Raw genomic sequence first — 14,543 nt, 5'->3', positions numbered from 1 at the left:
TGCCATGACTTTAAACGGAGTTGCGTCTGTATAATGTGCATCCAACAGACAGTAAATATTGTGAGATTTATCCTAATCTGATGCTCTTGCCTGCAATAATACACATTGTTAGCATTTGCACAAGTTTCAAGACATAAAGAGACAAGTGATAAAAATTTTGAAAACTCAAAATTTTTCTAACACTGGGATTTACACTCTATGCAGTACTGAGGATCAGATGGTCATCCGATTGGATTGCCATCCGATCCGATGAACCATCTAATGTAATATACAAATCAAGTGCATATGGATCGGATGCCCATCCGATCAGATTGTCATCCAATCAGATTGTCACTCGATCCATGTGACAGATAAATAAGCCCCATTGACAAGTCAACTCTTGAGAGTGAATGATATGGATCAGATGGCCATACGATCGGATTGTCATACGATTGGATTGACACTCGATCCATGACAAGTTTAAACAGTTGATGAAAAATTTTGTCATTATGTGATGAGGATCGGATGGCCAACCGATCGGATTGCCATCCGATCGGATTGCCACTCTAACATTGGCATGTTATCAACATTCCTTGGATTGTGTGTTTTGGATCGGATGGCCATCCGATCGGATTGCCATCCGATCGAGATGCCATTCTATCCAAAACAACTATCTTAACAGTTAGGGCACAAAAATCAAGGCAATACTTAGAAAATTTTCAAACATGTAAAATGCATTGGATCGGATGGCCATCCGATCGGATTGCCACCGATCGAGTTGCCACTCGATCAATGAACATGAAGAACAGATGATTGATCTTTGAACATCAAAAATTTTTCTAAGTTAATCACAAAATTGAACACAGATCCACGTAGAGATTTTGCCGATGATCAAAACCCTATGTTCAATTTTCTTTAATTCGGCCAAGATTGAGTTTAATTTCACTTTTAGTGCACCGATGGCCGACACTTCTAAACATCAAATCTATGGATTCTAACATGTTTTTGCACAAATTGAGACAGTAAACCTATATATCTAAGGCTCGTGAAGAAAACCCTATGTTCAAAATCTATCAAACTTCATTAAAATTGCCTAGATCTAAGGATTAAGGTCTGAACAGTCGCTGACACATGAATAACATCAAATTAACAGTTAAAAATTTGAAATCTTACCTTTCCTATTGTGAAGGTTGAGTGTGCCAACAATCCAATGAAGTGTGGAAAGCAAGAATGTGAAAATCAGATCAAGAAAGTGAAAGTGTTTGAGAGAGTATCGGATGGTCGCTCGAATGAGTAAAGGTTTGACTGAAAGCATTGACCTCTATATATAGTAGTGACCAAGTATCGGATGGCCATCCGATCGGATGGCCATCCGATCGGATGGCCATCCGATCGGATTGCCATCCGATCGGATTGTCATCCGATCCAAACACCTCTCTTTAACTTTTTGTGTTTTGACCTTTTAACTTTTGCCGTTTTATCAGATTTGGTCAGTTTTAGAAATCCACTTAAGTATCTAGGTCCAAGTTAATGACCCTAGGCACTTAATTTGTCTACCAAGTCCAAGTTAATGACCTTGGTTGACTCGAAACGAAACAAACTGACATTTTGTTCAAATTTTCAAACACATTTTCCATAAAATTTACAAGTGTCAACTTAATGAACTTGCTTTGACTTTTGAGTTTTCAAACCTTTTCCAAGATTAGCTCCCAACCCTGTCGTCTAGTTCAGAAACTTCCTGCTCTGCTTCATGACTGCGAGTCTGAAGATCAGCTTTCTACCTTGGTTTGTCGAGAAACTAAAGCAGAAATGTAAAATCTTTTTGGGATTTTAAGAAAGTTTAAGCTAGAAAAACTAAGAAATCTTTTTGGGGACTTTGAATGCTAAAATGAAATGAAATGCAATGAAAGTAAACTATTTACAAACATATTTTTGGTGAGCGTGTTAGGGGATCATATCAGCTACTGACTGGTTACAAGTACCGTTGAGCTTGATTACACACTAAGTGTTAAACAATTCACTTAGATTGCCGATATGCTGATCCTTTTTAAATTATCATACAAATTTCAACTTATTCAGGATACGAATTAGTGGTTTAATAGCTTAACTTATACGCGTGTCCCACCTCAGAATATGCTCTCGTATCCAGACTTCTATATTAAGTCTTACAGGTGAACGTACAATAATGATCTTTGTAACGGATAGTGCGAGGCCATGAGAGCTCAGGTTAGAACTTCCGTTCAGGCAGAGAGATGATGGCTCGACTTTCGGTGTGTCCCGTTTGGGGATCTTTTCTTCAACAACATATTAGCTTCCGTCTGCATCGAGTCTTGTATATTTTGTGCTGTGTATGTACTTTTGTATATGTTTGTATATGTATGTTTGTGTCTAGACAATGCAGGGAATGGCGCGTAAATGTAAAAGTGAAATCCGTCGGGCGACGTATGTCATCCGATCGGGTGACACTTCTCCACTCCCTGGTTGCCTATAAATAGTAGGCTAGTGCATTGTGTTTAAGACCTTTTGCTGAACTTGTAGCGAAGCTCTGCTAGTCTGGAGTTCTACCGGATCCTCTGTATTTTCACCATCTTTGAATAGAATTCAGACGCGTTAAACGTTGAACTTTTCGTTGTTGATTCTGTGACATTATCAAGGGATTCCGCACCTTGATTCTGATCGATCCACCCACATTCTACTCGAACAGATCCGGAGATAAACGGCCTAACATAATCATGTTTCATATTCTACACATATGAACAGTAACTCAGATATTCTTACAATAGTATACCCTAGTGTGCGGTCCATTAACATATGGCCCATTTAGAGAGTGTACGGTCCACACTCAAGTGTGCGACCTGTCTATGGTGTGCGGATCACTTTCGGTTTGTGGCCCAATGGCCAGTGTGCGGCCCAATACCGTGTAAAGCCTAAGAAAGTGTGCAACTTGATTACGATTATGCAATCCAGCAGACTTCACAGTCCAAGTTACAAGAGTGTGTGCATGTGGCCCAATATAAGTATTCAAGGCCTAATGAGAGTGTGCGACAAAGTAAGGGTGTGCGGCCTCCTTTTTAATGTACGACATGCATTACGTAATTGTACGATGGGTATTAGAAGAGTGTACATAATAAGAGTGTGCGACCTCAATTTAGTGTGTGGCTTAGCATCAAATGAGTGCACCAGGTGCATTGCATGAGCATTCAAAACCGTAGTGTGCGACATAGAGGGTGTGTGGGTTCCGTTGGACCTCGCAGTGATTTATGGATTAAACCATAACCCTCCATGATTCGCACGAACAAAACAGTAACTTCCCAATATTCACAATCTTTTCGTCATTTCTCATGAACATTAACTCATTAATAACCAAATCATGCGATAACCATTAACACCGATCATGAACTTGCAGTTTTCATATATCATTATACCGTCATCAATAATCACAAACCCTAATTCGCACGTAGCCGTCTATACTATATTTGATTGACATGAATCCCTAGTTCATCATATACATTAGTTAGCATTATGAACACTTTCAGATCAGATCTAATCATTTAGCTATCACAAGAAATTCACCAAAGCCTTAATATCATGATTCTTATTGTCAACAGAATTATTTAGCAACAACCCTAGATCATACAAAAACCATGATCACTCATACAAATCAATCAACAAGTTTGCACATGGCCAAAAACAATAACAAGAATTAAAACAAAGACAAATCTACTAACCGAGAGATGGTAGAGTTGTTTGTTAGAATGGGTGAAAGATAATGCTTCTAGAGAAAGAGCTCGATCGTGGGAGATGATGCTTCGAAGGGGGATCACTGCCGTCACTTGCTTGAAAGGAGACTAGGGTTTGCAATTGTTTTGAAAGAGATTGTGCGCTCCTCTACATGCATTCACGCATACAAGGGAAAGAAAAAGATGGGCTGGGCTTAGTTTGGGCTAAGAAAGACCGAGCCGAGAACCCAAAGAGACATGAGGGTGTGGGAGTGTACGGCTAAAGTGGGGGTATGCGACTTAGATTAATGTGCATCCATATCTATAAAATGTAACCACTTAACATTTAACAATTTAACAATCATTCACCTATAGACACTATCAAGTATGGTTAAACATAATTACATGTAATGTGAAGTATAAAGATTAACGACACGAGTTAAGATTTCAGAATTAAACAATGTTGACCTTGAACGTTTGGGTTGTCACGTCATCCCCAACTTGAAAGAAATTTCGTCCCGAAATTTGATAAGCGGTCTCAGAGACATAAAGTGGTAGGTCGAGATGACTGTGGATTTTCCTCAGGTGCCATAGTGTCAAGTCCTATAGCGTTATATCATACTACCAATCGGCTTGATCATTGTTAATGAATGTATTTTAGGCATGAATACAAATACGCACCAACAAGGGTCTTACAAATTTTGAAAATTATTATTTAAGCCATAGGTAACAGTTTCAAATCATTAATGGGTAGAGTACTATGTATATAGAATCATATAGTTTCGAAATCATGAAAATAGTGATAGGCACATTTGAATCACCCCAAAACACTTAGAAAACGTAAAAGAGGGGAACTATGTACTCACTTGGGATTGCGTATGTGTCCTTGATCAACGGAATAAACAAAGCTCAAACGTGTCCTAATGTGTCGGATAACTATGTTAGTGTGTCGAGACTTTAATCAGAGGATTCGGATAAAATGAAGTCTTACAAACCAAACGAGTGTTGGGACTCATATGATATGGTTTAATAAGCTTAACATTCTGATTTGGGAAGGATCCTAAGTGCTTTTGACCCGTTATGACTCGTTAAAGTAGTTTACACTACTTTAACGGGTTATAAGCGTAATTATATGATTGGATGGTCAAATATGTCATATGATGAGTCTTATATGCCAAAACAAGTTTGATTATGTTATAACATCAGTTTAGATGTCAAAACTTTGGTTACATATGCTTAAAATCAATTTATGCGCAAAAGGGCATTTTGGTCATTTTAAAGTACATAACAATCGACTCATCATAAAACTAACCAAACCTCATAGGGTTATTCCCTATACAACTATGGTTCTAAAAATGCATTTGGTCGAATCCTAAGATCGACAAAATGGGTCGGATTCAAAAGTCAAAGCGGTGGTCAAAATCGCTTGACTTACGACCCTATTAAAGCATAAAACTAGAAATGACGAGTTAGACATGTTGTAACATGTCTAATTAAGTTATAAAACTGATTTGGTGTCAAAACTTTATGTTTTAAAACCCGAAAACCATTTTGTCGCAAAATGCACTTATGCACATCTTTGACTAAAACTTTGACTCATCACTTCGCCTAGTAAACGTGGTAATCAGAAGGTGCAATCGCAAGGGATTATAACCTTTGTGATTACGATCATGTTGCAAAGTTCAATTGAACTTTGACTTTACCAATTATGGTCAGAACCGAAAGTCAAACAGAAAGTCAAACTGTTTAACTTTTAGCTCAAAAATGACCAAATAAATGAAATAGACTAGGAAGAGTACTTACTTGTGTTGAAGAACACTATAAGAACTCAGTTAGGAGGCCTCCAAAGCTGGAAGCAAGCTCCAAGAGAGTGGGAGAAGAGAATTCTGAAATGAGCAAGGAAAAGTGGAAGAATTTGATTGCTATTTATAGTGCTTAGGAGCCCACAAGATCATTCCATGTGTCCATGAGGTGTCATGATCTTATGGTGGCCATAATACATGTTAAATGCAGGTTAGGAGCTGGTATTTTCGTGAACTTGGGTATCAAGCAAAGAAACAAGTGACTGCACAAAGTTTCTGTCTGGGTACCCCTTACAGATCGTAAGGGGTGTGTGCATACGGTCCGCAAGGCTTCCTTGGGGGCCAAGTTTTGCTTTTTGGCAAATTTGGCCCCTGGACTTGTATTATCGCGTTTTGTCACTATTAACCCATTTTAACCCAATATTTAGGTTATATAAAGGTGTTAAGGCATATGTAACTTGGATTTTACCTAGAAATGTCATGGATGACGGTTCGTTCGATCATACGGTTACGCGTTTCACAAATAAAGTATAAAACTTTATCGAACACGAAAATGATCGAGTTTGTGCAACGATTGAAATTGTACATTCTCGCAAATAAATACAAGATTTTAATGAATACAAAAATGTTTAGGTTCGTACACATGGTTCGTATATTGGGGGTTTGGGCAGACTTTCGCAGTTTGTCAAAAATGGTCCCTTGACTTGTATAAACGTGTTTTTGTCATTCCTAACCCTTCAAAACTTATATCTAAGTTATATAAATGGTATTTAAGGTATGTGTAGCTTATGTCCTTGTCCCGGTGTGTACGCCACATTAAACTGATTACGTTTAAGTATCAGTTAATGAATTACTTCCAAAAGAAAAGGTTTTTTAAAGTTTAGAATTTTCCACAAGGGTTACAAAGAACCAGTGGCTTCTTCACTAAGGGAGCTTGCAATACACAAGAAATTTTACCATTGGAAAATTTTAGTACCATTAGCTTGTCCATATCTATCATTCAATTCATTCCACAGTTTGTATTCAGTTTCAGGGTAAAGAACACTATTAAATATATCTCTAGACAAAGTATTGAGAATCCAAGAAATTACCATATCATTACATCGTTGCCATTGAGAAATAAGAGAAGGATAATTAGGTCTGGTTGAAACTCCATTGACGAAAGATAATTTTTCTTTGCTGACAGTGCAATCGTCATCGCACATTTCCACGCACCAAAACCTGTTCCATCAAAGGATTTTGAGACTAAATTCATTCCATGATGATGATCTGAAGGATGAAGATATAGAGGATTTGATGAATTGAGGGTAATAACACTTGATGCGTTGCTTGAATCTAACATGATTAATCAAAGGGTAAATTACCAAAATGTTGTTTGACCAACATGATTTACCAAAATGTCACCCTCATGCGTCCTTGGAATGGCGCCTCAAGCATGGGATGCGTCGATATGTCAGCTATTGCGTCCGTTAAGGTGGTGTTGACACGTGTCATGAATCATGGATTGAGTCGACGGCTGACGCATCAAAGGCACAAAAGTGGCTGATGCGTCGGGCTGACTCCTCCAAGTGGCTTGGCTGACTCCTCCTAGTGGCTTGGCTGACTCCTCCTAGTGGTTTGGCTTACTCCTCATTTTGGCTTGGCTGACTCCTCGTAGTGGCTTGGCTGACTCCTCATTGTGGCTTGGCTGACTACTCGTTGTGGCTCCGCTGACCCCTCGTTTTGGCTAAGCTGACTCCTCAAATTTTATTTTCTTTTCCATATTTCTTTATAATTTTATTTAATTTAGATATCTTATTATTTTGTCGAGTCTATAAATACGCAACCATGTTGTTTGGTTCTTAAAAAAACGGTTTTCCAATGGTGGCTTGAGATGCATCATCTTATTTTTATTATTTTTTTAAAGCCAATCACAAAATAAAAAAGTTAATATCAAAAGTAGTTGTTGAAAGAAGAACTTGATCCAAACAACCTAGAAAGAAAATCGGTACCTGCAATTTTAAAGCTTAGAAAAACATCATGTGGAAATATAAGTATAAGTGATTTTTCATTTACATTGAAAAACAAAACGTCTATTTTTTCGTTCATGTTTGAAGAAAACGACTACTTTTGATATTAACTTTTTAACTTTGTGATTAGCTATGGATACTAATGTTATGACCCCGAGATCTATGGACGTAGTTATTAAAAGGCTTAGTTTTGCTATTTAAAAAGGGGTAGCAGCGCAGCTTGTTGCTCGTTACCAACTATCTCGATAAATTATTATATAATATTACCTGACTAATATGGTAAAAAAATTATAGAGATTCCATATTAAATTTTCTTTTAATATATTTCATTTATTTTAAATTAGCTTTAAAAATTAATAAAAATAAGCTGATGCATCTTAAGCCACCATTGGAAAACCGTTTTTTTTAAGAACCAAACAAAAAGGTTGCGTATTTATAGACTCAACAAAATAATAAGATATCTAAATTAAATAAAATTAAAAAATGTGGAAAAGAAAATAAAATTTGAGGAGTTAGCTTAGCCAAAACGAGGGGTCAGCGGATCCAAAACGAGGGGTCAGCGGAGCCAAAACAAGGAGTCGGCCAATCCAAACCAAGGAGTAAGCCAAGCCACTAGGAGGAGTCAGCCTGATGCATCAGCTACTAGGAGGAGTCAGCCAAGCCACTTGGAGGAGTCAGCCCGACGCATCAGCCACCTTTTTGCCTTTGATGCGTTAGCCGTCAACTCAATCCATGATTCTTGACACGTGTCAGCACTACCTTAACGAACACAATAGCTGACATATCGACTCATCCTATGCTTGAGGCGTTATTCCAAAGAAACATGAGGGTGACATTTAGTAAATCATGTTGGTCAAACAACATTTTGGTACTTTCCCCTTAATCAAATCATGAAACAAGATTGACAAGAAGAAATTGATGAAATCGATGAAGTGAGTTAATGGTCAACTAATTAAATTAACGGTCAACGTCTTCTATATACACTTAGACCAAACAAAGCCCAAATACACCATAACACCTTGGAGCAAATTGGGGCTTTGGGCAAATTAGTTGCGGCTAGCCACGACATTTTGTGCTGCAAAAGGTGCTGCAAAAGTAATATAGTTGGTTGTTGGTTGGTGACATAAAGATTCTTTTATGAAGTTGACTTTGGAAACCAAAATAATCAAACGGTAATATTTTTATTCATATACTCAAAAATACCAATTAAAAATGAAAATAAAATTTAATTTTAAACACTTATATAAACCTCACATTTTGTATTTTAAATCCCACCACTCTAAATATTCTTCTCCTCTTAAACTTTTTATAATCTTTAACTTCAAATTTTATAAAAATTATAGATTAAAGAGGTGATTACCGACCCTCGTTTGAGTTAGACTCATACGAACAATACGGGGCCGGCGGTTGGGATTTACTTGATTCACAAACACAATGGGTACCCGAAACACAAGCCCCTTTACAAAAATCGTTCTTTCCATTGACCCTACCCGAACCCCAACCTGAACTCGAACCAAAAAAACGCTCACACAAGAAAAAACAAGCCGGTGAGTCATCGGGATCCATACAATGAAGGGCTAAGTGTTGGAAGGTCGAGGAAGAATGCGCGTTAGCGCGTGCTTGGGTTGGCGTCTCGGAAGATCAGCGTGTTGGTAATTTTTATTTATTTATTCTAACACGTTTGTTCGTTTTTTTACACTAATTATTTAAAAAAATAACTTATACTTCTATATATATATTTTTTTTGTGTAGGCATCAATCAAACTAAAACACAATTTTGGGACCGGATTCGAGCTTTGTTTTGTGCTAGTGTTGGAAATAAAAGTCGTCCCGTCGACATAATTTCAGGTCATTGGAACGAAATTCGTTGAAAATTCGGTTTATTTTGTAATCCTTATAATAAAAATTGGCCTAATCGAAAAAGCGGACAAAGTAACTTTGATGTTTACAACTATACAATGGATGAGTATTTTCAAGAGATGAACGTCATGTTTTCTCACAGACTCATTTGGGAGATTTTGAAAAAATCTACAAAGTGGCACTTGGTTCCTTTAGTGGTTGACGGTCCATCATCAAAATGAACCAAGACTTCCAACGCTCGTACGGGAATCAATCTTAATAACCCCGAAGAAGATCGTGAGTTTGCCGAGATGACTAAGAAAGAAATTCGCGCGGAGTATTGTTGGAAACGAAACAACAATTAGTTATTTGATATTTTTTATTTCAAGTTATTTGTGTTATTTTTTGTTATTTGCAATTTTTTATTTGAAGTTATTTGTAATTTTTTGAATTAGCTATTGCATTTTGCCGTTGGACCTTTTTGAAACTTGAACATTAAGTTGTTGCATGAGTTGTTGCTTTATTTTTTGAAAGTTGTTGCATTCTGTCGATGGTAACGAAAAGTTAATATATATATATATATATATATATATGTATATATATACATATATTTATTTTCAAAATCTATTTAAACTCATATCTCTCACATATACTATTCAAACATTTCAGATTAAATAATTTTCACCATGGATTTTTCATCCTCATTATCGGATTCTGAGGAAGACACGGTCATCGTGGACTCGGTCAAGTTAGCAATCGAATTTATGAATTTATGAATGAAGTAATCCATGGATTAACTCCACAACCCTTAACGAGAAGGCCTCATCTAGATCGGGATCGTGAAGCGGCTCATGAACTATTGGTACGTGACTACTTTTCTGAAAGCCCGGTTTACAATGAAAATCTTTTTAGGCGACGTTTTCGTATGAGTCGATGACGTTTTCGTATGAGTCGACGATGTTTTCGTATGAGTCGGCGACTTTTTCTACTAGTAGTTAGAGATTTGCAAAACTCGTTTGAATTTTGACGTGATGCTATGAGAGTACTCGGGTTTTCGGGTATACAAAAATGTACGTCGGCTATTCGCCAACTTGCGTACGAGACCTCACCGGACTCGTGGGATGAATACTTAAAAATGTCCGAAAAAGTATCGCGCAATAGTCTTGAATATTTTTGCCAAGGTAGTATTTTAAATGTTAGGGTGGAGGGAGTGGTCAATCACTCCCCGTTTTCACTAGACAATAATCTCATGCCATGTCAAGTCTCCACTCCACTCCCCATTTTCCACTCAAACACTAGCAATGGTCAAACACCAACTCAATTTCAAAAAAAAAAATATGATTGGTTGGTTAATGGAGACCCACCAATAACCCCCTCTCCCTCCCACCTCTCTCTTCAAACACTCGGTGAGTATACACCGATTATACACTCCCCACTCACCAATTATACCCCTGGCAATGGTTCCCCATGCGGTAAAACCCCACCCCGATTAAGTTCCCCGCTACCATACCGTCCACCCTTATTAATTGTTGTTATTGTTAGTAGTAGTATCTTCATTACTAGTCTATTAAATTATTATTATTATTATTATTATTATTATTATTATTATTATTATTATTATTATTATTATTATTATTATTATTATCTGTAGGTGTGATACGAATATATGGTAAGAGATATCTTAGGAGGCCAACATGGAGCGACATTCAACAAATATACAAGGTGCATGAACAAGTCCACGGTCTTCCCGGTATGCTTGGTAGCATCGATTGCACGCATTGGTCATGGGAAATTGTCCAACGGCTTGGCGAGGTTATCATGAGCGAGGCGATCATCCAGGCCCAAGCATTATGCTTGAAGCCGCGACATCATATGATCTTTGGATTTGGCATGCTTTCTTTGGTACAACTGGATCCAACAACGACATCAACGTTTTTCATTCATCACCGATCTTCAACGAGATTGTTGATGAAGCTGCACCTGGGCAACTGTTCTATGTGAATGAACAAGAGTACAAGTATGGATACTATTTGTCCGATGGTATATATCCAGAACGGGGCACTATTGTCAAGGCGTTTTCACACCCACACGACGACAAAGGAAAACTTTTCACAAAAAAACAAGAGTCCGCAAGAAAAGACATCGAACGTACATTTGGTGTTCTGAAGAAGCGTTGGGCGATCATTTTCAGTCCGGCACGTATGTGGGCAAAAGAAAAAAATAAGAGATGTTATGTACACGTGCTTGATTCTACATAATATGATTTTGGAGGATGAAGGTAAGGCGATATGCCAAAGCTATCAAGGTGATGTTCCACGACCTCCTTGTACGATAAGCAACAAGCAGAGGCTTCAAAATCGCGCGGAAATTCGTTCTGATGACCTTTATAACGCCCTTCGTGCGGATTTGGTTGAACATGTTTGGCGTTATCATTCTCAAGAGTTGGGCTCGGACTCAGAAGAGGAGTCGGCTTAGTTGTATTTATTTTATTTGTATTTTTGATGTTTTAAAAATATGTGTTTTTTTCCTTTTTTCTGCTTTAGTTGTATTTTTTAATTAAAATTTAATGGACTAAGTATATTTATATTAAATTATATTTGTTAATATATAAACTAACATAAATAAATTATAATAATAATAATTAAACATAGATTACTTAATCCTCAACCAAGCCCCTACAGGCTACCATTACACCTCTTTTAGACAATCCTTAGTGAGAAAAAAGTGTGCATACGTGTTACCTATGTGACAACACTTTTTTCTCATCCAAACCTTTAACCAAGCCCCATAACACATAGTCTTAGAGATAGAGCCGTTACCCAATTCATGTGGAGTAATATATGAATGAATGAAATAGAGTTTTAGAAGTTGTGTATACATTATAGTTTCTAATAATTTGATGGATAATCTCTTGATCAGTAAATACAATATAATTCTTAAAAACTTTATAAATAATGAATTTATCAAAAGTCATTAAATTCATATATAACCCTAGTGAATTAAATGGTTACTAATTACTCAACTAGTCCCATTATATATGTGTGTGAAAGTAGCCTATTAACGGTAATCATCAATCTATCTAATAACACGTTGTCGACAACGACACTAAGGGCCTTTGGAATAAAGATGTTTCCACTTCTCACGGGCATCTACCCCTACACAACAAAAACTTTCGTCCAAACCCACTAGATTATTTAGGGAAGATATTGTGTAACAGATATTGTAATCGCACTTTTATATCCGAATGTAAAATCATATTCCAAATTCAATAATTATGTTTGGTACTAGTTTATTTTTATATAATATTATTTCCCAATGAACTACAAATGTAAAACTTAAAAACCGGTAAACTACTCAATTACCCAAGGACAAAAAAAGAAGAAGAAAAATGTTAATGTTATAGTTCGAGTAAATAATATGTATGTTTCAGGGAATTGGGTATAACTTAAACCCATACCCATGTAATATATATGATTTTTTTTAGAATCAATCTTATACCAGAATGCCCGTCTTATTACTCATCCTTAGGGATGCAAATGAATCGAATGTTAACAGTTCGTGAACTGTTCGTCAGGAAGTTCGTTCATTAATAAATGAACGAACACGAATAAGAAATTTTGTTTATTACGTTAAACAAATGGATATGAACAGAGGCTACGTTTGTTTGTTATGTTCGTGAACGTTTGGTAATGCGCTCATTTATATTCATTTGTGTTCGTTCATTTAAAGATTTTTATATTTTGTATTTTTGTTTTATTGTTTTTAGCTTTTAAAAATTTGAAACCCTAGTTATACTATATGTCTCCTCCCAACATCTCTTATTTAACAATTTCAATTTGAGTTTGTGTTAAAGTTTGACAAATTTCTTGAATTTGTTAATTTTGTATTTTTGTTTTATTGTTTTTAGCTTTTAAAAATTTGAAACCCTAGTTATACTATATGTCTCATCCCAACATCTCTTATGTAACCATTTTAATTTGAGTTTGTGTTAAAGTTTGACAAATTTCTTGAATTTGTTAATCATGTTTCTGATAATTATTTAAGCTGGATTCGGATAATTATGTTAATTAAGTAAGTTACTGCGATTTTCGTCCCTGTAGTTTGTCCACCTATGCTAGTTCAAACCAAATTTCAAATTTGTACCATTTCCGTCCCTCACATTCTTGAAATATGTTCCGTCCAAAAACGCATGAGGTAACTGCCATTTTCATCCCTGTGGTTTGTCCAATTATTCGATTCAACCTTAGGTTTTTTGGATGAAACTAGCATGTTTCAAGAATGTAAGGGACGGAAATGGTACAAATTTGAAATTTGTTCTGAACTGCCATAACTGGACAAAACACGGGGACGGAAATGACAGTTAACTCTATTTATTTTTTGGTAGATTCTTAGTAATCTTTGTGATGAATTATGCATATTTTATTCTAAAGTGAATATATATTGTTTGGGTTCCTTGATGTTCATAAACATTTGTTTGAGTTCATTTGCGTTTGGTAAGTGTTCATGAATAATACGTTCATTTCCTTAATAAACGAACACGAACAAGATATCTCGTTTGGTAAGCGTTCTTGAACAGTTCAAGCCCAAGCTCATATTCCTCAATAAACAAACACGAACAAGGCCACGTTCGTATTCGTTCGATTCATTTACAGCCCTACCCGTTCCGGATGGATTGAGTTCGAGTTTATCCATCGCTTAGGTTTCAGATGCATTTGTCACATCTCATTATTCATTAACATTATTAAGTTGACCATTCCAACTGTTCCCAAATTATCATCCATAAAAGTCTTCTTTTGACTTGTTAATAGTTTATTTTCCAGACTAAATGCAACTGACATGTCTAAGGGTATCCGGGGCACTGTCGGGGAGAGGGTGCGGTGATCCCATTCCTTGATCGGGAACACCGCCGCCATCACCGCGGGGACCCGATTCGGGGAGGGGATTCGGCACTTGTTCACCGCGTTGAATTGGCACAATTTTTGAGGAACGGCTATTTTTAAACGGTCAAATTTAAAAAAAAAATCACTTTTTAAACAAATATAAATAACCACACCCACCACTAATTTTTTATACTCTCAAACCACACACACTTCACTAATTTTTTATACTCTCAAACCACACCCACTTCACTAATTTTTTATACTCTCAAACCACACCCACTTCAAACCGAGCAATGGAGAACCAACCCCGCGAAG

The 14,543-nt window shown here is 36.7% G+C and overlaps 1 protein-coding gene across 1 annotated transcript; it reads left to right on the top strand.

Annotated features, from left to right (window-relative positions):
- Positions 1-11,132: 11,132 nt before the first annotated feature.
- Positions 11,133-11,823, top strand: LOC110866894. Its single transcript, XM_022116038.1, has 2 exons — positions 11,133-11,547; positions 11,627-11,823. The coding sequence occupies exons 1-2, from the start codon at positions 11,133-11,135 to the stop codon at positions 11,821-11,823; spliced, it is 612 nt and encodes a 203-aa protein (XP_021971730.1).
- Positions 11,824-14,543: the final 2,720 nt, after the last annotated feature.

This window comes from Helianthus annuus, chromosome 7, assembly GCF_002127325.2.
Source record: "Helianthus annuus cultivar XRQ/B chromosome 7, HanXRQr2.0-SUNRISE, whole genome shotgun sequence".
Taxonomy (NCBI): Eukaryota; Viridiplantae; Streptophyta; class Magnoliopsida; order Asterales; family Asteraceae; genus Helianthus; species Helianthus annuus.
The sequence above is the reverse complement of the archived record's forward strand: the minus strand, read 5'-3'. Positions and strand labels throughout refer to the sequence as shown.